The 25046-nt window shown below is 53.4% G+C and overlaps 1 protein-coding gene across 6 annotated transcripts in view; it reads left to right on the top strand.

Annotated features, from left to right (window-relative positions):
* The window catches only part of ATP6V1C2 (ATPase H+ transporting V1 subunit C2), a 49836-nt gene that overhangs the window by 11692 nt on the left and 13098 nt on the right, over positions 1-25046 (top strand). For 3 of the 6 annotated variants that reach the window (XR_004288054.1, XM_032353316.1, XM_032353313.1), the window contains exons 4-7: positions 13121-13206; positions 14112-14141; positions 19987-20081; positions 24414-24505. Coding sequence is in view for 5 of the 6 variants with exons in the window: in XM_032353316.1 (XP_032209207.1) it covers positions 13121-13206; positions 14112-14141; positions 19987-20081; positions 24414-24505 (303 nt within the window). In the remaining variant the exon portion in view is untranslated. Of the gene's footprint in view, positions 1-8618; positions 8782-13120; positions 13207-14111; positions 14142-19986; positions 20082-24413; positions 24506-25046 lie in introns of all 6 variants that reach the window. The other 3 variants (XM_032353317.1, XM_032353314.1, XM_032353315.1) reach the window with 2 other exon arrangements.

Raw genomic sequence — 25046 nt, 5'->3', positions numbered from 1 at the left:
CACTTCTCGGCGTGTCCCGCGCCACATCTGCATGCAAGCCACCTTCTGCCCTTGCCTGTGTTCCCGCAACACACTCTTCCCGCCTCCCGCCTCCCCCGACCCTGCCCCCCACTCCGCGCCACTCTCCGCATGGCAGCCAGAGTGGTCTTTTTCAAAACGCCCTGTCACGTGACTTTGGTGCTTAAAACCTTTCTGTGGCTTTCCAGTACCTTCAGTATAGAATCCATGCTCTTGACCCTGGCTTCCAGAACCCTAATGAGTCAGGCCTTCCTTTATGCGCACCCCCCCCCCCAGCACCCTGGCTCCATCCTGCTCTGGGTCACGCTCGACCTTCCCTTGACCTGGAAGCCCCCCCACCCTCGCAGGGCGGGTGCCTCCTTGTCATCCCCATCTCAGGTTCAATGTCACCTTCAGAGGCCTTCTCCGGCCCAGCTGTCAGCCTCGTCCTGCCGGGTCGCCCTGTTCTGATACCTGCATTCCATATGCCACTATTTAATACTTTTCTTCTTTGTCTTTATCTGTTTCCTTTAGAATATAAGCCCCAAGAAAGCAGGTTCTGGAACCGGGCCTGACTCATAGTGGGAGTTGAATAAATACATACTGAACACATGGGCCTCATCTGCCCCGTCAGGAGGTCATGGGCCGCCTCCTTCAGCCCATCTGATGGCCTGGGAACTAGAAAAAAAATACAGAATCCCCGGGGACTCTGATTGGGTACATCTAGGGTGGGGTCCCAGAACCTGCATTTTATTTTGTTGTATTTTATTTTATTTTATTTTTTTCCTGAAGATTTTATTTATTTATTTATTTATTTCAGAGGGAGAGCGAGTGAGAGACTGAGCACGGGGAGGGAGCAGAGCGGGAGAGAAACTTAACGAAGATTCTGTGCTGAGCCTGAAGCGGGGCTCCATCCCATGACCCTGAGATCATGACCTTGAGCTGAAATCAAGAGTCAGAAGCTTAACCAACTGAGCCACCGAGGCACCCCTCAGAACCTGCATTTTGGGGGGCTCAGGGTGATTCTGGGCAGGCAGGCTGGAGATGCTGAGGAATCTGGCTACTGTTACCAGCCATGACCCCATTTAATCTTGACGCGCTTCAGGGCACTCGATCTTCAGGCCGGGGTCTCTAAATGTATATTAAAAAGTTGATAATAGGGGCGCCTGGGTGGCTCAATGCCCCCCAGGCAGCATTTGCCGGGCATCTGTGTATTTGCCGGGAACCACTGTATTTTTGCAGGAGCTGGTGGTAGTACAATTAATAATGTTTCAGAGATCTGTTTGTTTTGATGGAGTTCCCAGATGAGGAAACCAGCACTACGGTAGTATAGTAAGTGATGTGGTGGAGGGAAGTTTCTAGTAAGCCCTACGAGGGAAGTGATTATGGTTTATTCACGACTGTCTCCCGATGGTTCTGCCTGGTACGTCATGGACACAATATGTTTTTTATTGAGTGCAAGAAGCAACATGTGTTGGGCGCAGTGTTACCCAACACTGTGTTGTGTTTGTTAGGGGTGACTTGGCACAAGGAGGAGCGCTTGGCCTGTTATAATGGTGAGCGGCACCAGGTGGGTCTGGAAAGCTGATGCGGCAAGGGCCGTGGCAGGCGGGTAGACAAGAAGCCTGGACAGGCAGATGTGCTCCTTGTAGACTCTGCCAAGGAGCCAGACCGTCAATATTTGAACTTCTTGGGAAACCGCTGACCTGGTTTAAACACAACGACTTGCTAAGCTGTGTAGTGTCGGAGATTTGCCTGGATGCTGTGGGCGGGTTGGAGAGGAGGGGGCCAGATTAAGAGAGGCAGGACAAGCAGAGAGGAGGCTATTGAAGGAGACGTGGAGAAAGATGGTGCGGCCTGGCTGGGACCGTGACCCAGGGCAGGGCTCGGACAGATTTGCGGTAACTAGAGAATCTGGCAGAGATGGAAAAGAAGGGAGTGGAGCCAGGGAACTTTGGAGAAGGTGATGACATCCAGTGGGAAGGGCCATATCCGTCCTTGGCATTCTCCTCTAGGCTGGGTCTTCACCTTCAAAGCCAGGAGAAAGGCAGGGCCATGTTTTTAAAAATTAAGATAGAATTCACACACTGGAATAGTCACCCTTTGATGTGCACTGTTCATCCGTCTCCATTATATTTACCTCACTACCACCTGGTTCCAGAACGAGGCCGTCATCTCAGAAGGAAACGCCGTGCCTGTCAGTCACTACTCACTCCTTCCTCTGGCCCCCGGCCTCATCCCGACCCCTCCACTCCTCCTGCCTCTGGTCATTGGCCATTCAAGTCTGTAGATTCACCTGTTGGGAGCCTTTCATGCAAATAGAAAGCCTGGATATTTTCAGATAAAGCAAGAGAGGAAACTCACCTTCCCTGCAGATTTGCCCTGAAGTGTGTGTATTGACGGGGGCCCCTATAGGGTGGGTGACTACGTGTCCTGTAGGGTCTGTTGCTTTCTTCTTCTTCTTCTTCTTCTTCTTCTTCTCCCCCCCCCTTCTCCCCCTCCTCCCCCTCCTCGTCTTCCTCTTCCTCCTTCTCCTCCTCCTCCTCCATTTGAGAGAGAGAGTGAATGAGAGAGAGGGCTCCAGCCAGGAGGGGGAGAGGCAGGGGGAGAAACACACTCTCCATTCCGCGGGGAGCCTGACATGGGGCTCCATCCCGGGACTCTGGGATCATGACCTGAACTTAAGGCAGATGCCTAACCCACTGAGCCACCCAGGTGCCCCTAGCTTTCTTCTTATTTAAAAAAAAAAAAAGATCTCTTAGTACAAACAGACAAGGGATTTAAATGAGAGGTTTAAAAAAAAAAGTTTTAAAATTCAATTTATTACTCTAAAGTTGAGGTCTTGTTTTGGCCCTGGTCTGCTGCCTAAGGGCTGTGTGACCTCCGGTAGTTCCCCACCTCTCCTGGGTCTCTAAAGGCCCTTCCCACTGGTGATTCTGGGTAAGTGGCTTATATTCTAGTCACCTTTCCCAGGCATGACTCTAATGTCAAGGACTTTCCACACGAGAGGGCTTCTTTCATTTGATTTCTCATGGTAATGAAACTCTCACTCCATTCTCTTATAGAAATAGCTTCACTTAAATCTTTAGCTGGTTTAAGTTGGCCACGTCCTACAGCGGCATTTCCGAAAGTGGAACGACTGGTTCGGAGGATACGGGCACATTTCAACTGTTTGTACATATCGCTAAGTTGTTTTCCAGTGAGGTTGGGAGGCCGCGCTGTTTCATCATCCCCTGTCAGTGTGGTGCCCTTAGAAACTCCTGCGGGCTTACCCGGCTGAATGCAAATGACGTGTGCTGTTTTAATGTGGATTTCCTGGTTCAGCAGCAAGAGGAAGCACGTTTTCAGAGGCTCACCAGCCATTTGTCATTCTGTTTCTGTGGTCTGCCTGCTCTGGCCTTTGCCTGTCCATCCTCTGGTTTGGGGTTGGGGGCGGGGCTGCAGGTCACACAACTCTGGGGGGCACTCTTCACTTGGGTGCCCTGGGCCCTGCTCGGTGCAAGTGGGGCCCCTGCTGTGGGGCCCAGTCCCCAGGCTGCTTGGTGGATTGACTTTTCTGGAAAACACTCTAGAACTTAAATTCTAGTCTCCCTTCTAATTCAGATGCTCAGAGGACTGCCCTGTTACCCAGAAAATCCTGCAGGACCCCAGAGCATGTCAGTAACACTTAATAACCAGGGGCCTTCCTCGTCCCTAGCCTTTCCGGGGGCAAATTTTCTCTGAGGATAGATGGGCTTTTGACGAGGACCAAGGATGACCCTCCGAGGTATGGGTAGGTCGAGCTACAGGAGGCCAATTTGGCCAAAGTGAATTCTGTTTTGAGTGACAGATGATTTTACTAAATGGCTTTGCACACAGTATGCAGGGGGATCCCCCTGAAGACGGAAATATCAGTCCATTCCTGCCACTTCCAAAGCTTCTAAGTAGCAAGGCCAGAATTCCAAGCATGGCACCTCTGAGGCCAGAGTTCCCCAGTCATCCCAGGCTGTTCTAGAACCCTCCAGAGCCTTCCAGAGAGGGCAACCTTCTCAGAGTCCTCATGGGATCTTTATTTATTTATTTATTTATAAATATTTTTATTTATTTGACAGAGAGAAATCACAACTAGGCAGAGAGGCAGGGCAGAGAGAGAGGAGGAAGCAGGCTCCCTGTGGAGCAGAGAGCCCAACATGGGACTCCATCCCAGGACCCTGGGACCATGACCTGAGCCGAAGGCAGAGGCTTTAACCCACTGAGCCACCCAGGCGCCCCGGGACTTTTATTTTTATTAAAAGAAAGTCACAGAATCACAGTCCAGTCCCATGTTCCTGACAGTTGCTGCAAGGCATGTTGATTCCTTTTTCCTTTGGCTGAAGAGGAAGCAGGGACCATGGAGCGGGGTGAGGTGCCCAGGGGCTCCTTGAGTCAGGTGGAGGCTGCTGGGCCTCGCTCCTCTGGGCTCCTGTGTGGCCGCAGAGGAAGGAGGGGTGGTCAGAGCCCCTCCATCTGTGGGGTATGCTTGGGGTTTTGGTTAGCCAGAGAGAGACACACTGGTCACTGGAGTGCTGAGAATGGTTGGCGTGGTGGAAGGAAGCTTGCACCGGGGCGAGGCATGGGGATGGTACTAATTAATGTCAAGGTCACCAGCAAAGGGATCTCAGGCAAGGGTCTTGGTCTCTCTGAACCTCAGTTTCCTGAGCTCACTGTGGCCTCGCCTTGTTTATCATTCATTTATAGACACGTATGTACACAAGGTGCCCAAGGTCTGGTGACAACTCACTAGATAAAAGCTGTTGCTACTCTTGCTTCCAGACCCTACGGAAGGCCTCTGCCCTCCCCCTCCCCCCGCCTCTGTGGGTCCTCTCCGCCCCAGCTTGGAGTCATTTCTGGAAACCAGACCAACATTCGTCTGCTTTGGTCTGAATCATCCAAAAAACCAGGGGAAGGTGGGGAGCCCCGTGTTTCCCTTCCTGTGGATGCCCTTGGGGCCTGGGAACCTGACAGCCACGCTCCCTTCATGGAGAACTGGGTGTGTGAGACTCAGTCCTTCTTTGCACAAAGCAAGGGGTCGGGCAGGTGAGGATGGGCCGCCTGCCAGGGTGAGGTACCCTGAGGAAAGCTGGGTCCACAGGGGTGCACTGGACGGAGGAGACCTGAAGCTTCGCTGTGCGTGCTTGCAGTGGGGCCGCCCTTCAGGAAGAACTGTCTGTGCTTGGGGCCCTGGGACAGGGGCGCTGCCATGAGATGAGCCCATGGAGATGAGCCCTCTGCTGTGTACCCGTCGTCCATCTGGGCTGGGCCTAGAAGAGCCCCGGGGCCCTGCACGACAGATGGCCTGCTGAGCGTGGGATTGCGGGAGGATAAGAGGGACACAGAGATCTCAGGCGTCCCTGTCCCACTAGGCTCTCAACTCTTGAGCCATCCTATGTCCCAAGGGCCCCAGGGAATGGCCCTCGTGGAGCGCAGGGTCCGAAAACCAGCAGTGCTGAGAGGTACCCCGTGGGGCTCTCAGGAAGAATGAACAGCATTGTCATTGCACACCTGGCCAGAGGCAGCCCTTCTTCCCGGACCCCTTTCCCCGCAGGTTCCTAGCATCTGGATTCAGCCTGCCCAGCTCCCGAAGGCCTGCCCTGCCCTCCGATCAGTTCCCTACCTGCCCTGCCTCACACCTAGGTGGGGCCTCCATCTTTCTCCCTTTCTCCCCCTGACTCCCCGTTTGACGGGCAAAGTTAATTTGAAAGAAATCCTAACTAGCTGAGCCCAGGTAGCATGCTCTTGACTTGATTTACTTATAGCTCTCTTTTATGTGTAATGCCATTCTTCTTCTTTTTTTTTTTATGAATACATGCTGTTAATTTTAAAATCCAGATTCTCCCTCTGCAAATCTACTGCCCAAAGAAATCCATTTCAGCACCATGGTGCCAATCTTTCTAGACTTTTCCATGCATAATGCATGTATTTTTATGTCTTCTGTTTTTACAAAAATGTTACCATAACTGCAGATACTACTTACAATTTTCTTTTCCCCCTTTACTCCAAGAGGTACGGCCTCTCGTGGCCATCCGTAAGAGACACATCTTTGCGTAGGAGTTTTGTGCACGGGAGCAAGGATTATCAGAAGAACCAGTTCCTGAAAGTGAAATTGTGGGTGGAAATACCTTACATGTTAAAAACTTTGGATAGTTGTTCTGAAAATACTCTCTAGTAACTAGGCTATACCAGTAGACACGGCATCAACAGGGCACTGGTGTTTCAATTTTCCAGGGTGCTTGCCAGTGCTGAAGTCATAAAGCTTTGTAATATGCCAATCTGATAAGTGAGAAATATTTCATAGCGAGTGAGTTTGAGCTTTTATCCTAAGTGTTTATGAGCCATTTGTTGTTTCCCTTCCAAGCATTTTTACCAGTCTCCCTCTCCCCCGATTAGTGCTAAAAAGTGATTTTTGAGCATTTCTTCAGGTGGTTGTTGGTCTTTTGTTTGTTTTCTTTGGAGAAATGTCTGTTTGAGCCCTATGCCCACTTTTGAGTGGAGTTGTTTGTTTTTGTGTCATTGAATTTTAGGAGTTCTCTATATATACTGGATGTGAATCCCTTATCAGGTATGTAACAAACATTCCCTCTCATTCTGTGCGCCTTTGTATTCTGCTGATATTTTTGATGCACAGAATTTTAAAACTTTTGTCAGATCCAGTTTCTTTTCTTCCTTGCCCGTGCTCTTGGTGTCATATCCAAGAAATCATTGCCTAATCCAGGGGCGGAAGTTTTGACCCTATGTTTTATTCTATAGTTTTATACTTTTAGGTCTTTCATTTAGGTCTTTGATCCATTTTGAGTTCATTTTTATATATGGCATGAGGTGGGGGGCCAGCTTCATTCTTTCATGTGTGGATATCCAGCTTTTCCAGCACCATGGGTTGAAAGAGCTGTCCTTCCCCCCACTGAACCGTGTTGGCACCTTTTTCAAAAATCACTTGCTGTATATAAGTATTTATTTCTGGGATCTCTATTCTGTTCCATTGGTCCATATGTCTGTCTGTATGCCAGTACCACGCTATTTTCATTATTGTAGTTTTATAGTAAGTTTTGAAATCAAGAAGTATGAGTCCTTTTGGCTTTTGGTTTGTTTTTATTTTTTCACAAATATTCTCCTGTCCCTTTCTCTTCTTTTGGGACTCCCACAATGCATATATTGGTGCATTTTCTGTGTCCCATGGGTCCTTTAGGCTCTGTTCACTTTTTTTTCAGTTTTTTCTCTTTCTGTTCCTCAGACTTGATCATTTCCAAGGCCTGATTTCAAGCTTGCTGGGTCTTTCTGCTCAAATCTGCATTGGAAGCCCTTTAGTGAATTTTTCATTTCCGTTATTATACTTCTCAGCTCCAGAATTTTTTGGGGGGGTATTTTTTCAAGGCTTTCTCTTTATAGATATTTTCATTTTGTTCATAGTTTATTATCTCAACTTTCTCTTCATTTCCTTAGTTCTTTGAGCGCCTTTAAAACAGTCATTTTAAAGTCTTAGGGAGTCCTGCCATCATCTCTTTGTCAGGGACAGTTTATATTCCTTTCTTTCTTTCCTCTGAATGGGCCATACTCTCTTGTTTTCTTGTATGCCGTGTGAGTTTTTTGTTGAACGTTGGGCTTTGAATCTAATAACGTGTTAATTCTGGAAATCCTATCCTCCTCCTTCTTTGGGTTTGCTGGTTTTTGGTTATTAATGTTGCTTATTATTATCATTTTGAATTGTTGTAGGCTGTGTCCGTGCCAAGGATCAGCCTGAGGTATAAACTTACAGTCTCCTCAGGTCTTTTCCCAGCCCTTCCCTGGATCTGAACGCTCACTTTCTGACGTTTCCCTGTATGCGCAGTTGTTTTTGAATATTAATCTTCATGTGTGGCTCCCGAAGCGGAAAAAGAAAAATGAAGGCGGAAGAAAGACACAGGCTCTTTAAATCCCTTGGAGGTCAGGGTAGCTAAGGGGGTGGGGGGAGGCATGACAACGCTGACCACCCGGCTCTGTACCCCCGTGATCAGAAGCAGCCGTCGGAACACAGATTCCCCGTGTCTCGAGGGCAGCATCCTTTAGACCCACCTCGGCTCCTGCAGATCGTGTCCAGGAGCACACAGCTGCCATCATGCGTCTGAGGGTTGTGAAAGGGGTCGCTGCTACCGTGCTGAGCACTGAAATTGGCCCAGATTAACCGCAGTGAATGGTGCAAGCCTTCGGTCGGCATTTGCAAGCCTTCAGCAGGTTCCAGGGTTCCTCTCCTTACACCAGCGAGACAGGCACCGATGGACCCAAGGCCTCGATCAAAATACACGGTGTTCGCAGTTTGCTTTTTTAACTCAAAATACGATCTGTACATTCTCCCTTACGGATCAGTATACATCTTCACTGAGTACTTCAGAGGAAGGGGCCGCGTGTCATTTAAACCACCACTGAGGAGCGTGGACTTTGGAGTCCTGTAGATTTGGATCAGTCTCTGCTTTGACACTTGTCCCCCTGCACGGGGTGACTTTCAGCAACGTAAGTCTTCATGTTTTCACCTTTCAAATGGGGATATGACCCAGCTCAAAGCACCATCTCAAGAGTTGTGTTCCTGAGATCCTTAAAAGCCCTTACAAGTCAATAATTTTTTTTAAAAAAAGGAACAATACCAGCAGAAAAACCAACAGGGAAGGGCATGAGCATGCTATTTGCAGAAGAAGAAAACAGACCATTTATGGAGTCAATGAGCCTGTGAAAGATGTCCAGCCTTCGTGAGGATCAAAGAGATGCAAATCAGAGCAGCAGTGCGATGGCGTTTTTCAGGTATCAGATCGGCAGAGATGAAACATTCGTGGCACCTGATGCTGGCGACGGTTTCTGGAAGCAGGCCCTCTTGCCCAGGGCCGGTGGGGCTGTACGCCGGCTCTGTGTGTTTGGAGAGTTGCTTGGCCTGTTTGTTAAAAGTCATCAGCGTTCGTTCCCTTTATTCCACTGGTTATCCTTTAACAGCTGACTCTGCCTGCGTAAGTGGGCCAAACATGTGCACCGTTGCAACATCCCATCACGGGGGAAACAACCCACATGTCCATGAGTAGGGCAACAGAGCCCAGGAACCAGGAAGCTCCGTTCACGGAAGTGTGTTCCCAGCGAACTGTGGAGTCACGTGGTCCCTGAGGTTCCTTCCGGTGAGGAGAATATCCTGACACGGTAAGACCACAGTCGGCCGATGACTGTCGTTGGTCATCACAGCTACGTCGGGCCCCTTTTGTTATGTGAAGTAAGTGAGCTTTCCGGTGGTTAAACTTCATCAGACCGTGTTACTCTGCGCTGTTCCACGGTGGTGGACACGCCTGAGGCCGGATGCGCGGCCATCTTGTTGTGGCTAAAAGCTCCATATGGGCTGGAATCGGGAGCAGCAGAGAGTCATTCACAAGATGATGAGTGCGTTCTGCTTTGCCGTGGACAAGGAAGCAAGCATGGGTGGCATTTAGGTGCTAGAGAATGCCGGGATTCGTGTATTCACTCAACAAACATTTCCTGAGCTGTGCATCAGACACTGGGGTGGGGGTGAGAGTCACGGCTACCTCCAGGTAAACAGGTAATTTTCTCAGAGCAAGCACCACAGAGGATATGGAGGTGCACCACCGGACCAGGGATAAAGAGGAGTTGCCGACGGTGTCGGAATAGAAGCTTCCCGAGAGCCGGGACTTTGTTTAGTTCACAACACTGTGAACCGTGCTGGGCACCCAGTTGCTTAACATACAGAATTTTGGTGACTGAATGAGCATACAAATGAATAAATAAAGTTAGTGAGTCTTCTGTTAGCTGTTAACAGCTAACAGAAGACCTATTCAGATGAGGAGAATCTGTTTATAAAGGGACAGACAGTTGCGTGTGAGCTGTAGGTGACCCACAATAGGGATGGTGTGCAAACCCAGGCAGATGCAGAAGTGTCATCACACCTGCAGGTTGGAGCAGAAGAGCGCAGAAAGCTTCTGGGAACTGAGAAGGAACCAGAGTCAGGGTCCCCCACCCTCCCTGGTCTCCCATTAAGTCTCCCCGTGAGCGAGGCGAGCACTGGATGCAGTCCACCGGGCTGCCTGGAGCACATCAGAGGCGTGCCTGGAACTCCGTGCCTGGAACCGCAGGAGCATGGCATCAGACTCCACCAAGAACCCCAGGAGACGAGCAGGACCGTCTCCGTTTGATAGTGGAGGAAACAGAATGAGATCAGTTGGGTCACTAATGAGGATAATTATAACTCATTATAATTAGTGTGATGCAGAGCTACTGTTCCAAGAAATGACAGGACATTTGTCGAGATTTAAGTCCAGGCTGGGTCTTAGCGACTGTAGACAGCAGCGTGGCCTCGGAGTCCTCAGATGGACCGGGTGGATGGGGTCCAGTTCCTTCTCTGGGCCTCATCCGTCAAATGGGCTAATACTTGTTTTCAAGTCGTCTGTGAGGATTCCGTGGGGTAATGTTTACAGATGTTGTACCTGGTAGACTCCGCTAACGTGGTAGGTGTTACCAAAAGAAAACTCACATAAGCTCTGGACGTGTTAAGGCTTTGGAAATATTGCAGAATGCAAAGTGTGTGTTCTTTTGGGCAGAGGAGTATGGTTTTCATTTTTGGGTATTTTTAAAATTTTGGTCATGAATGCATTTTACTCTGATGGGAAACCGGTTCTTCCCTCTCCTCCCCCCTCCTTCCTCTGCGTATCTTTCTCTGCCTTTCCTCCGTCCCCTTTCCTGCCTGACTCCGTCCTGTTCTCCCTCTCTTTCTTTAATCTGGGACCTTTCAGCGCCCTTCTGCCTCAGTTTCCTGTGTTGGTCCCCAGCCCTCTGGCCTCATGCTCTGCGTGGCCAGTATGGCTGGTCCCTACAACAGCAGAAGACCATGTTCCCATCTGGAATTCGGTGACCTGATCCAGGCTTCCTGCAAACACTGCCTCCTTCCTGGGGGCCAGGGTTAGGTCGAGAGAGGGCCTAAGGCAAAGATTTGGATCTTGAGAGCTTTCGACTTTGGTCCTGGTTTGACGTGTTTTCCAGCCGGACTTCTCAGTGCTCACCCTCCAGGAGCGGACAGTCTGCTGCTAGGCCCTTGGAATCTGATCAGTTACATATATGTTTTTAAAATGATTTTATTTATTTATTTGGCAGAGAGAGACACAGTGAGAGAGGGAACTTAAGCAGGGGGAGCGGGAGAGGGAGAGGCCGGCTTCCTGCTGAACAGGGAGCCTGATACAGGGCTTGATCCTAGGACCTTGGGATCATGACCTGAGCTGAAGGCAGACGCTTAACTGACCGAGCCACCCAGGTGCCCTGATCAGTTATATTAATATTTATAATAATCCTGCAGAACGGACATAATCTGTGCCTTACAGATAAAAGAACTGAGGCACAAAGAGGTTTAATGGATTTGACGGAAATCATACATTTGGGGGCGCCTAGCTGGCTCAGTGGGAAGTGTCTGGCTCTTGATCTCGGGGTTATCAGTATGAGCCCCACCTTGGGTGTGAGATTACTTTAAAAAAAAAGGAAAAAAGCGGGACACCTGGGTGCCTCATTTGGTTAAGCATCTGCCTTTGGCTCAGGTTAGGACTCCAGGGTCCTGGGATCGAGTCCTGCATGAGACTCCCTGCTTCTCCTCCTCCCTCTGCCCCTGCCCCTGCCGCTGCCCGCGCTGTGCTCTTTTCCTCTCTCTCTCTTTCTGACAAATAAATAAATAAATAAATAAATAAATAAAATCTTAAAAAAGAAAAAAAGAAAAGAAAAGAAAATGCTGCAAGGGTGCCTGGTTGGCTCTGCTGGTAGAACTTGCCACTCTTGATCTTAGGGTGGTGAGTTCAAGCCCTGGGTTGGGTGTGGAGCCCACTTAAAAATCAAAAGCAAAATAAACAAAAATGATACCTTTGGTACTTGGCGGAGCCGCGTGGATTTGAGTCCTTCTCCCTTGAAATCCTGCCCTTCCCGTTCTTGTCTCATACTTCGTTTTTTTGAGGGGGGGGGAACCTCTGGTTTATTTGTTTTATTCTTTTCTGGATCTTCCAGTGTCACATCAGTCTCAGGTGTACAACATCGTGATTTGACGGCTTTGTCTGCTCGTCAGCGCACCCTTCTTCCTCATACTTTCTGAAGCCCTCAGGATCCTTTCTGGAGACTTAAATGTTTGATTTTCTGATAATAAAAGCAATACTGAATTATTATATTCCATAGTAATTCAATACTGAATCATCATTGTGGATTTTTTTTTTTTTTAAGATTTTATTTATTTGACAGGGAAAGATCACAAGTAGGCAGAGAGGCAGGCAGAGAGAGAGAGAGAGGAGGAAGCAGGCTCCCTGCTGAGCAAAGAGCCCGATGTGGGACTCAATCCCAGGACCCTGAGATCATGACCTGAGCCGAAGGCAGCGGCTTAACCCACTGAGCCACCCAGGTGCCCATCATTGTGGATTTTTAAAAAGATTTTATTTACTTATTTGACAGAGAGAGAGAGATCACAAGTAGGCAGAGAGGCAGGCAGAGAGAGAGAGGAGGAAGCAGGCTCCCTGCTGAGCAGAGAGCCCGATGTGGGGCTCGATCCCAGGACCCTGAGGTCATGACCTGAGCTGAAGGCAGCGGCTTAACCCACTGAGCCACCCAGGCGCCCCATCATTATGGATTATAATCGAAAAAACAAAGAGTGGGAAGAACATCTCCCCGTAGTTCCAGCCGTGCTGTCTCTGTAAATCTGTATCTTGGGTTTTTTCCACGGAACATGATAATACATGCCTTGTTCCACAGTATCGGGAATTCTTTGGAGACCTTTCTTCCAGGGGCGTGTGCAGCAGGCCCTCAGTCGGATATCCCATTTGCTTCCAACAATCCCCTATTGTTGAACCTTCCCATGGTTTCCAGTGTGTTGCTCTCAGCAAGAGTGCTACGAAGAACATCTTTTGATTCAGGGAGGTTTTCGTGTTCACCCTATTTCCTTAAGACGGTTTCCCAGAAGTGGAAATACTGGTTTGAAGGGTCTGCACATTTGAAGTCTGGGCCTCCACATTGCCACAGTCCCCAAAGGGCAGTGCCCATCTCTCCCCACCCCCACCCCCGATGGAATGTCACAGATGATTTGGAGGGCACATTCCCAGTCTGACTGCCTTGTGTTCTTTTCCCAAAGCCTCATAAAGAAGATGGCCCAGAGTGTGGTAGAAGTCATGGAAGATGCCAAGGGGAAGGTTCCGGAGAACCTCCTAGCCAACGGAGGTAGGTCACTGGCGTGTTCTTACCCAGGCCTCTCTCAGCGGGTTCTAGCCCATTGCTCGCCCGGTCAAGGCTGCAGGCACAGGCCCCATAGAGCGTCTGGATGGGCACATTGGGCAGAGCTATAGCCCCCATTTTGAGCTCAGCAGGACCTCTAGTTTGAAGACCTGCCCCTTGGCCTGTGGAGGGTCCTGCTGTGGCATTTCTAGAGCATCTGACGTTTTTACCCTATAGAAACCTGCAGGGAGTATGGGGTCAGTGGGGTCTCGGGGTTGTTGGATCTGCCCGCCTTCCCCGTGAGCTTCTGCTCTGTCCTGCTTGGAAAATTCCACCTGTTCCCCTCCCCCATCCTATCCCCACCCCACCCAGCCCCATTCATTCCTTTCTCTCTCCCAGAAGAAGATGGAAAACGCCTTCAGGGGCTGAGAAAAGCCTCAGACTTACGTCTCAGGTTGTGCCCAGTCAATCCAGAGAGACCAAAAATGCTCTCTGTGCTGTGTTCGCATTTAGAATTTCTGTCTCTCCTGGGCGGTAGGGGAGACCCCAGATTCCAGAGACATTCTCAGGCCCCTTAACTGCGGACATACAATCTGAGTGTGCTGGAAATGTGCAAGGCGCAAACTTGGAGACTTGGAAAACTTCAAATCAGGTGTTTGAACCCCGCAGAAGTCGCAGAATGTGTGACCATCCGCATGTACACAAGACCAAAAATGAGAGTGTAAATTCTGCATCTGACATTTCTGTCACTCGTTACGTGTCAGTTCATAGTTTTTCCCTCTTGGGAACCACAGAAGGTTTTTTTTTTATTTGCTTGTTTAAATGGAAAAAGGGTATTGCTCATGCTCCCAGATCTGAACTTGGCTTTGTGGGTTTGTGCGATGGAATAACTCTTCCTTATTACATTGCAGGTTTGAAGGAAAAAATGAAATATTTAAAGAGTAGGTTGTATGTTGTTTGCCGTGAGTGTGCTTGGCGTGATGCCTGCGTGTCCCTGGGAAGGGGGACTCTCAGTCTGGTCATTGGGGTGTGGTGATTGGGTCCTGGTGGATTTCTCGAGGAACAGCCTGGGACCTGGGTCACCGTAGCCGTATGACCTATCACCTGTTGTATTCCTTTTCCCTCTTTCTCATGTCTGCCCTGCTTCCCTCCCCACCTTCCCGCCCCCAGCACCGCATGCCTCCGGAAGTGGGGTGATCCTCTGGTTCTGGAGTTCAAGGTGGACTTTCTGTATCTTTCGGCTGTGGTCTGCTCCTTGCTCTTTGATGTTTGTCCTCAGTGCCCACTCTTCCTGCCTGCACTGGGAGTCTGGCTTTTGTGGACCCTGGCAGCTTACATGTCAGGCTTAGCATCGTGTGGCTCTGCTGGGGTCCACTCACACAAGGGCTCTTCTCTCAGGAGCCTTGGGGAGGAGGGGCCATCCCTGGGCCTCAACAGGCTGTTGCTGGCTCAGAGGAACCATTTGCTTTAGGTTTTCTCCAACCTTCTCAAACTGGTGGAATTTAGGCCAGCCGATCCTTCTAGGACAAACACTTAAGCCCAGCAAATCCTTTCAGGAGGAACATGGGTCTTTACAGATCGGAACTTAACCAAAATTCCTTTCCAAAAGCAGTCTGTTAGTGGCATTGACATTTCTTGCTGTGCTAGTAAAAAATTATTTTGTTAAATTGATCAACTGATCTTCCTTCCCAGCCCGTAATTTGTAAGGGCCCTAGACAGAAGGGTTGGCTTAAGGCAGAGAGCTACTTTGCCATATAAAAACCTGGTCTTTAAGCCACAAGGATTTGAGCTCATGTTAAAATAGCGAACAGGATGCTTGCTTTTACTCAAAATTCCCATTACTTAAAGCTAGACTTATCTTATCATCCCGTGGTCTCCATCCCCAGGGCAGATGGCTGCTGTTCTGAAGCCCGGCTTCCTCTCGGGAGGAGGAGATTCAGCTGTATTTATCTATGTAATATGCTTCATTACCTCCAGGCCCCCTGTGAATTGGGGCCCCATGACTTTGGCGAGACTAGAGCTTTGAAGGCTTGTTCTGTAACCAGCTTTGTGCACACAGAGGTCAAGGGCTGTGGCCGCTGACTCCTGACATTCACAATACGTGTTAGCACAATAAAGGCTCTGAAAAGTACTGCAGTCCAGAGACCTGGTCATACTGACTTTGGCTGGGGCTTCCCTGGTAAGATTGGGCTTGGGAAATCTTTTTCTTTTTCTTCTGCAGAGCATCCATGGAACTAGTGAGCTAGCAATGGACAGAATGAACTGGAGGGCTCCGGGTTGGCCTCAGTAGACGGGATTTAATCTATCTCCCCCAGGGCCATGTCATGGGGACAGCCAGTGGCGGCAACTGCCTTAGGTCAGACCCGGTCCTGGACCTTGGCGGGTCACCTCTCTTGGTCCTGGTTTTCTCCCCTGTCCGTGGACTTCATTTCTCCCCTGTCCATGGACTTTATCCTTTTCAGGCTCCTTGCCTTGCTGAGGCATCTCTTGTTTTGGCTTGTTCTTTGCCCCCAGCTGAGCTCTGAGTCTAGAAGGAAGGCTGTGGATGCTTTGGATTGTAGCAGAAGCCTGGCAGACATACCGCGGTTTGGAGTGGGCCCTTGATCATGCACAGAAGTCATAAACACCTGGAGATACGTTCAGTGGAGCGGGAGATGGGCCGTGGCCCATGAGTGTTTGCAGGTCCCTTGTCCTGCTCCCATATAAGGCCAGGAAGGCCTTGTTGTGGTTCTCAGACAAGGTTCCTGTTACTCCAGGGCAGCTGCCTGTTTATTGCATGTTTTGATTCTGAGTGAGCCTGCCTGGGTCATGGTCTGACCTCCCAGGCCAGGCGTCCAAGGCTCCTCTGACTTCAGCTGGGGGAGGGAGGGGAGGCCTGTCCTTTCCAGGGCAGGCAGAGAGAAGGCGGCAGGGCTGGAAGGACAGGCAGGCCCAAGGGAATGGCTTGCTGCTTTCTAAGATGGAGAACTGTCCTTAGGCCATGTTGTCACCAAAGGTGATGGGCGTGGGCAGGGCCATGCTGCCCTTGGATGTGTGCTGAGGGTGAGCGTCGGGGTCAGGAGCTGGGGTGGGAGGGTCACTCAGCAAAGGCCTCAGGAAGCTTCTGTGCTGGGTGCTGAACACGCAGAGGGGCTGCTCTCCAAGCGCTCCTGGCCAGGGGAGCGCTGCGGTCCCGCATGTGCTGTGATGCCAGAGGAGCCTGGGGAATCCCCCCAAGGAGATGAGCAGAGTCTGTCAGGAATGACAGGAGCCCTTCTAGAGGAAAGGGCCAGCTCATTCTCTCTGATCTAAATGCCACAGAGACCCTAGCATCTGTGACAATGCCTGGGGACGAGCTCAGTGTACAGCGTATCTCTTCTAAGCGACCCATGTCCTGCGAGTTATTTCAGTCCCTGGAGTTATAGGGACGGTCTTATATGGGACCCTTGCTCTGTCCTGGGCACCGTGACAGGCTCTGGGGATACAGAAACAGCCATCTGCCCTCCGGGAGCCTGAAAGTGCCAAGAGAATGGGGGAGGGGGGGATCAGGCAGCATTGGAAGAGGCAGGGAACAGGGGAACATCCAAGACCGTGGGACGGGCAATCAGTTGGCAGGCTTTTAGGTGGTGGCCCCTGTCCTGATGCTGAAGGACAAAAGCAGCAGGAGAGTAAGGGGTGGGAGGCAACAGGCTTGGAAGTGGCAGAGTGGGGAGGAGGAGGAGGGGCTTCTGGCCAGCATCTCCTGCCTGGGGCCAGGCAGTGGGGGCGAGGGGGTGGCGGGGAGGTGGGGGGCTCCCGTGAGTGGATCAGTCACCATAGGAGGGCTCCTTCTCCACCTTCTGGATCTGCCTCCGGCTCTACCCCCACCTACACCCCCATTATCCACACATTCCTTCTGTTCCTCCCTGGTCTGCAGTCTCCCCCTGCAGGGGTGGCCATACAAAAACCCATCGTAATCCCAGATTTATACCTAAGTCTGTATTGGCTCGAGGTGCCTTAACGAAACACCAGCCTGGGGGGCCGACGTAACAGACACGGAGCTCCCACAGTTCTAGACACTGGATGTTCACGGTCAAGGTGCCCGCAGGCTGGTTCCTGCGTTGGGTCCTCACAGGGGCTTTTATTGGAGAAAGCACGTGAGGAGGGAGAGAGAGAGAGAGCTCCGTGGCGTCTCTCCTTACAAGGACGCTTATCCTAACGGATCAGCTCCCTCCCCTTGGTGACTCTTGTCAATTCCAGCCCCACTGGAACCCGAGGGACCTCTTCTAAGGGCAGGTGAGCCAGACGTGTCAGCTCGTGGTTCTTGGGCAGACGGGCCACCGTGCACACCGTAGCCGTGACCGTCTGTGGGCGGACAGGGAAGGGGCGTGGCACTCCGTACGCCCCACCACTGCGTGCCGGTCCCACCTCGAAAATGGAGATGATGATAGCACTTAGTAGGGTTGAAATGCAATAATTCCCGGGTCCTGGCCAAGGGGAACAGTCCGCGTCCCCTGCCTGATCGGTTGAGGTCCTTCCCGCTTGTTGCGCGCCCGCCTCTCCAGCAGCCTGCTTTCCTCCTCTGAGCCCCATTTCATCTCCGTCTGGGTCCTGGGGACTCGGCTGCCCCCCTGTTGAGCTCCAGCTTGTCCCGAGCTGAGCTCGTCTCCTCTCCCCTCTGCCCCCTCCTGCTGCCGTCGTGGCTGCCCAGCCGAGTGCTTGTCCCCCCACCCTCTCACCCCACCTGGAAATCCAGGTGTGCCTTGGGCAGCCTCCGTGGGCAGCCGTGTGGGCCTGCCCTTCCCCTTCTGTTTCCAGAGCTTGGGCCCCTCTCAGCTGCTCCTTCTCTCCCACACTCCCCTGCCAGCTTCTCTCCTGCAAAGCCCCCGTTGGCCCCCGAGAAATCTCCGTGCACGAATGTCCTTGACTGACCACACAGCCCCCAGAGGCTTGGTATCCTAACCTGCTTGGTGACCTTCCCAGCCCTGCTGTTGGAGTTGGAGCGATGTATGGCCACTTGCTGGCATATAATGGGGGGCGGGGTTCCATTTGTGAGCCTAGTGTCTTTATCCCCCCAGGAGAAAGTGTAGACACGGCCTTCCACGACCCTGCCATAGCCCTCCTGTTCCATCGGCTTGTCCCAGAGACTCCTGGGCCCCCCGCACACCCCCTCTGGGTGTCCTCAGCTCACACCCACTGCCCTCCCCCTCCAGCCCCTGCAGACTCCTGTCCCCTCCAGCCCCTGCCTGTCGCCCTCCCCGCCCTCCCTGGGAGTGGGGCACCGGCTCTCCCAGCCCTCACACCAGGCCACGCTTCTGTTGCTGCTCGCCGGGGTGTGAGGTTTGCCTGGTTGTCTCCCTAGGTGACTGAGCACCTTGAAATCCAGGCGCTGTGGTCTCTGCTCCCCTCATGGTGGCAAGCTGGGGTTCAGTGGACGTGCCCGACCGTTGAATGAGCAGCCACCTGTGCCCTTTCCGTGCACAAGGACATGCTGGGAAGGGCAGGCGTGCACGTGTTGTGGCGTGAGAACCCAGTGGAGGAAGGCTGGTCTGGCTCGGGTTCACGGTGGGGGCCACCCCAGCATCGCGTGCACAGACCTGACTTAGTACAGGGAGCGAGGGGCAGGGTGTAAGCAGCAGCGGGCTCCAGGGCGCATGGAATCGGGGGCACTCAGAGGGGTGTGGCCTGCTTTCCCACCCATTTCTCAGGTAAGGAGACTGAGGTGCGGAGGGGCCAGTTACATGCTGGAGACCCAGGGTCCTGAATCGGCCCGGTTCAGTCGTGTGGCACATGGGCCTTCACTCCAGGGCTCCTTCCTCGGCCTGCAGCCAACAGGGAACCAGAAACATCTCAAGGGGAGCGGGTTTTGGTTTGCCTTTGGAGAAAGCAAGGAGAAAAGGGAACTTTTGTTGAGAAAACTCTGGTTTGGTCTACTCATTATAGACTTCTATATAAAGGACTGAAAAATGCATCTCCTCGCCATGTACCAAAAACCACAGTCGCAGAGTCGAGTATTTTGCCAAGATTTTAAAATGCTGCCACTGTCATCGTTGTGTCGTCGTCTTCTTCTTCTTTTAAGATTTATTTATTTGAGAGAGAGTAGGGGGAGGAGCCGAGGAGAGGGAGAGAAAGACTCTTCAAGCCGACTCTGAGCATAGAGCCCAGTGGGGAGCCCGATCCTCGGCCCCGAGATCACGACCCACGCAGAAATCAAGAGGAGCCCGCTCAACGACCTGAGCCACCCAGGCGCCCCTAAAATGCCTTTTTTGAAATCGCCCCCGCCCAGTGCTTGGGTGAGGACGGTAGAAAGACAGCTCAGCTCCTCTTGCGAGCAGGTGGCGCCTGTACCAGGCTCTGTGGTCTTTGGGGTTGGCTTGAGGCCCTCGGGTATGTCTCTGAGATCCCTCAGAACAGAACAATAACCCAACAGGGGAGTGCGGCCAGCACAACCAGAAAAGGCGGGGAATGAGCCTGGCTCTCAGAATCTCTCCCAGTCCTGCTTCTGCCTCATGGGGAAGTAGGATCTCCCTAAGGCAGACCTTGGGGGCAGCTGTCTGAGCATGTTCAGGGCACAGGTGTGGCCACTGGTGGGTTCTTCCGAGGGGCTTGGGTGCTGCTGACGGTCCTGATGGAAGGCCCACGGCTGGCCCAGTGCTCCACTGGGGGTGGGGGGCAGCATGTGCTTTCCCGGAGCCCCAGCTCTGTCCCCCCGTTTCTCTGATCGCTTCCTTGGGTTCAGTGGGGCTGCTTGGCTCTAGGTTTGGCAACCTTGTTGGTCTCCTGAGGCGAGGAGAGTCCCACTCACTTGCTGAAATGTGTTCCTTCCAGTTGACTTAACATCCTTTGTGACCCACTTTGAGTGGGACATGGCGAAGTACCCCGCGAAGCAGCCGCTGGTGAGCGTGGTGGACACTCTGGCAAAGGTGAGAAGATGGCCTTCTCTCGGGGGACAGTTAACCTCGGCGCCCGGGCGCTGCTGACCACCAGGGTGTTGGGGGCCCAGGCGGGGGTGCCAAGAGGGACTTTCTGGAAGGCCAGAGTCGGGAGGCTGGGTGGGTCCCAGCTCTGCCGAGTGACCCTGGGCGGAGTCCGCTTCCCCTCTGCTTCTTGCCAGCCCTGACCAGGCCTGGTGCCTTTCTCAGGTGTGGCCTTCTGTGCCCTGGGCAAGGCCAGGGACTTTGGGGTTTTGAGGCGGGCACCTGCCCTTCCTCCATCTCTTCCGGCCATGTCCCCCGCCAGGCGGCGGCCTCCACAGGATGCTCCCCTGGTGCCCCTTCCGTGGGTTCCCTCCAGCTCGTTACTTTCTGGAAGGTGCTGATGGAGCAGCTCAGCCCCATCCTGACCTCCTCACGAGAGCCGCAAGCCCCCACACATCCCTCAGTGACAAGAACGATCTGCTTCCATGGAGAGTCCGGCTTAGGAGCCCTGACTCCTGGGAGGCGTTTACGGAAGGCATCGCAGCGGGGCCTGCACCTGCTTGGAGGCACCTGTGACGATAGTGAGGCCAGGAAGGGGCACCTAGGTGGCACCGTTAGTTAAGCCTCTGGCTTGGTTTTGACTCAGGTCGTGTGGGATCTCAGGGTCCTGGGATCGAGCCCCGCATCAGGCTCTGTGCTACCATCTCGGTAAGCGACAGCCTCCCCCTTTTTCTTCATAAGTAACAGGACTGTGGCCCAAGTCTCTGGGGACGTTGTGGGGGCTTGTGGCCTTGTTGACTCCTGTTTGTCTCACTGAGGGTGAGCGCCCGTGGCCTAGGACTGCCCCTCCCTCCACCATCTACTGAGCCCCTCACAGGCCGTGTCTCCTCCTGGCCCGGGTGGCGGGGAGCGACTCAGCCAGGCCAGGAACAAAGCCTTCCTGTTGTCCCCTCAGACCACAGAGCCTCCCGGGTGTGTCTGGGCGGGTCAGGGGCAGGAGATGGGCCCCTGGGACCCATCCGAGTGCAGCCCTGTGTGCTCGCCATGGCGGGCTGGTGCCCGGCCCGTGTCTGTGGAAACTCGGGTGGGGCCAGAAGGCTCCGGAATCTGGGTGCGGCTCCTCCGGCGCTGCTTACGCCACAGAGGTCCCGGCCCCTCCTGGGACAATTGGGCAGTGATTCTGGAAAGCCCTCTGAGGAGGGGCTGCCCAGCGCACCTGGGCCAGGTGTGGCTTCCCTGAGGTCCTGTGTGCCTCTGCCACCCACCCGGGGTCGCGCCGTCGCTGCTGGGGCCGGCCGCACCCCACGGGGCTCTGTGAGGCCAGGCCGAGCCAGGCAGGCGGTCAGGCGTGATCTGCGTCCTCTCAGGACGGGGCTCACTGGCATGGCTGTCCCGGGGGTGCCGGCTAGCAGTGAGGACCCCGGGACATGACAGGATGTCTACCGGGAGGGGAGCAGAGCAGTTGTAGAGGACAGAAGTTGGCTTCTCTCTAGTTCAGGGACCCAGAGAGTGACTTTGGCAGGCAATCAGGGACAGGGAGGAGGGCACCGGGGTTGACAGCATTCCCTGTGTGCCACAGCCACACTGGGCTCTTGTTTCCCGTGTCACCCCCGCGAGGTAGGGTCTCCTTCCCGTGTCACCCCCGTGAGGTGGAACCCCTTCCTCTGGTCTCAGAGGAGGAGGCTGGCAGAGAGGTTCAGTGGCTTGCTCCAGGACCTGGCAGGTCTTGATTGTGCTGTGTGTGTGTGTGAGAGAGAGAGAGAGAGAGAGAGAGAGAGGTTGGGGGGTGGGGCACATAGAGAGAGACAGGGCTTCCCAAGGAGGCCCCGAGCCAGCTCCGCTGCAGGGAACCAGCTCTTTGAGGCTCTGAGTTTTGGCCCTGGAGGCTGACCTGCATCAGGATCCCGTGTGTGACGCCCTCAGCCCTGGTTCAGGTCTGTTACTCCAACAGGAGGCCCTTCTTGGGGAGAGCCTTGGGGACACAGAGGTCGCTGTATCACCGGGTGTCGAGTTGTACTTGCCAGGTGTCCGGGGAGGTCTCCCAGCCTGGAAGAGCCCTGTGCTGAGGTGGTCAGGGCCGGGCCCCAGACCCTCCCGACTGCTGGGAACTGAGCCCAACATGTCCCTTAAAGAAGAGGCTCAAGGGTGAGGAGGGCTTTGCCCCCTCCCCACCCTGCATGTGGCAGCACGTGCGGTCACCTGGTGCCAGCCCACCGTGGTGTCAGTCTCCACGGGCCGGGTTATGCTGCCGGTTCAGAAGAGCCCCCAGACCTCACCGGTGTGACCCGGCACAAGGTTTACTCCTGAGCACGCATGAGTGCTACTGAGGGTCGGGGGCCCATGCCGACCCCTCTGGGTGCTGGCGGCTGATGTCTCCACCACTGGAAGCATCTCTGGGTGCTGCAGGAGGGTCCACGAGGCTCTTGGGGCTTCGGCCAGCTGGCCCCCCACCTCGGAGCCCAGCTGAACGCACGCCCTCAGCACGGCCAGTGCCAGCTTCCCTCCTGGGGGTCACAGACACAGGGGTCACAGACACTGGGTGGGGCACCCGGCTCCCTGGAAGAGCTCTGGCTGGGGCAGGTGGACCCCACCTTGCTGAACGGGGACTTATTGTTTGATTGAAAAAAAAAAAAATATATATATATATATGATTTTAAAAGTTAAGACTGTGGATTGTACCTGAGTTCGTTTCGTGGTTATGATTGCACACTGTTGTTATGTAAGATCGGTACATGGGATCTCTGTCCGATTTTTATAAGTATTTTATTTACTCATTTTTTAAAATTTTATTTATTTGTGAGAGAGAGAGAGAGCACACAAGCAGGGGGAGCAGCAGGCAGAGGGAGAAGCAGGCTCCCCACTGAGTAGGGAGCCCGATGCGGGACTCGATCCCAGGACCCTGAGATCATGACCCAAGCCGAAGGCAGACACTCAACTGACTGAACCACCCAGGTGTCTCTATTTACTCATTTTTTAAAGTAATCTCTACCCCAGACATGGGACTTGAACCCACGAACCCGGGTCAAGAACTGTATACCGTACCAACAGCCAGCAAGGTGTCCCCTGTGTCATCTTTTTGTAATTTCCCATGAAATCTGTCATCATTTTAAAGGAAAATAATTTTTTAATGGTAAAAAAAATTACCTATCTTATTTTAAAAATCAGACGTATCAAGGTATAACGATAAAAACGGGAAAAGCTTCCCATGACTAGACCGCTGTCTTTCCTCTTCCCCCAAAAGGTGAGCGACGTGTTAACCTTTGGAAGTGGATCCTTCCGTGTCTATACGTGTCTATACATATAGTGGACCGTGTCTATACGAACGAAATCTGTACATTTCAGCTCGGGGTTGTTCGGTCCCTCAGGCGGCCTCCGTGCTGTCGCGTGCCGACGCAGGGGTATCCACGTCAGCAGCGTTTGTTGGCATGGAGCGGGGGTCCCACGGGGTGCGACTGCGTACCCCCGGGGAGCTGGCTCAGGACGTGGGGCTCTGAGTTGGGAGGAGGGATGCGGTCCCTCAGGAGCTGGGGGGTCGGCCTTCGTGTGCAGGAATCTCCCGCGACCATCTGGAAGGCCACGCCGTGTCCCATAACGTGGGGCGCCCACCTTTGTTGAAGCAGTTCTGTGATGATGGGACTCCGCTGTCCGAGCATGAGTTTGGACAAGCCCTCTGTGTTTTGAGGGCTTCCTGGTGGGCATTTGCCTTTTCTGTTTCCAGCCTTTGGGAGGACATCATCCCTCTGGCCGAGCAGGTGGGCCTCTGAGGTCAGGCAGCCAGAAAGCAGGAGAGCTAGGCCGTGGGTCTTGGGCTCGGCCTGTATTCCCTCCTCCCACGACATATCCGCCCGGGCCGGCTGCGGGTGGGGGTCTGGGACGCCCTCCCTGAAATTGGACAACGGGTGTCCTGCGTGCCAGACCCGTAACCTGCATGCAAGCTGAAAGGAGCCGTCCTGCCTACCTACCCCTTCCCGTGGGAGGGGGCCGCGGGTCAGCGGGGCTAAGCCATCGCGGGCCCCCCAGAAGCCAGGATGGGGTCAGCCTGGGCTGGCCTGGCAGGGTGAGGAGGGATTGCCATCAGAAGAGTCACCTCACTGAGGGGTTCTGGAACAGCCGTGCCCGTGTGGGGTCTTGCAGAGTGGGGACGTGAATCTGTCCCCTGCTCCCCACGGGCTACACAGGGCCAAATGCTGGCATGTGTGCGGGAGCGGTGGGGAGGGAAACACGAGGGTTCCGGACAAGCGGGCGGCATTGATTACTTACTGCTTACTCCGAAGTGTGCTGTGCTCACTTTATGGCCATTTTGAGAAGTTGGGCCCTGTCTTTTGCTTTTCTGAATAGCAATTGGCCCAAATCGAGACTGACCTGAAATCCCGAACAGCCGCCTACAACACTCTGAAGACAAACTTGGAGAACCTGGAGAAGAAATCCATGTGAGTCTGAGTTTCTGCACTGAGGGGCAGGGCGGGGGCAGGGGCCAGGCTGGGCGGGGGCCGGGTGGGCCAGGAGTGTGCCTTTCAGGTCTCTGGGTAAACCGGGGTCTATGCTGGGTCAGAGAGAGAGAGAGAGAGGGCACCAGCCAGACAGGCAGACGCCGCAGCCCTCCTGCCTCTCTGGGAGCTGTGGACTGGGAGGGGGGCCTTGGTGCACATGGTGAGAAGGCCCGAGCCAGGGTGATGGCACCCCCCTGCCTGAGCCCAGAGAGGAACACCATGCTGCCTCCCACCCCCTTCCCTCCCTCTCCCAACCTCCCCAGGTTACTGAGAACACCTGGGGGGCCCTAAGACCTTTCCCCTGGAGGAAACTTAACAGAGGACCCTCTCTGCAAAGGCGGTGGGGGGGCCTGACTAGCCGAGCCTGGCCCTTTGGGAGGGCCCCCAGGGTAGCGGGGGCTGCAGCCCAGAGCAGACCATCCTCAGGGACTCAGGAGCCTTCTGCACTCAAGTGACGGACCCCCCACAAGAGAGAGGGAGC

Source organism: Mustela erminea, chromosome 7 (genome assembly GCF_009829155.1).
Source record: "Mustela erminea isolate mMusErm1 chromosome 7, mMusErm1.Pri, whole genome shotgun sequence".
Classification (NCBI taxonomy): domain Eukaryota; kingdom Metazoa; phylum Chordata; class Mammalia; order Carnivora; family Mustelidae; genus Mustela; species Mustela erminea.
Note: the sequence above shows the minus strand (reverse complement) of the source record. Positions and strands in the feature narration are given on the sequence as shown.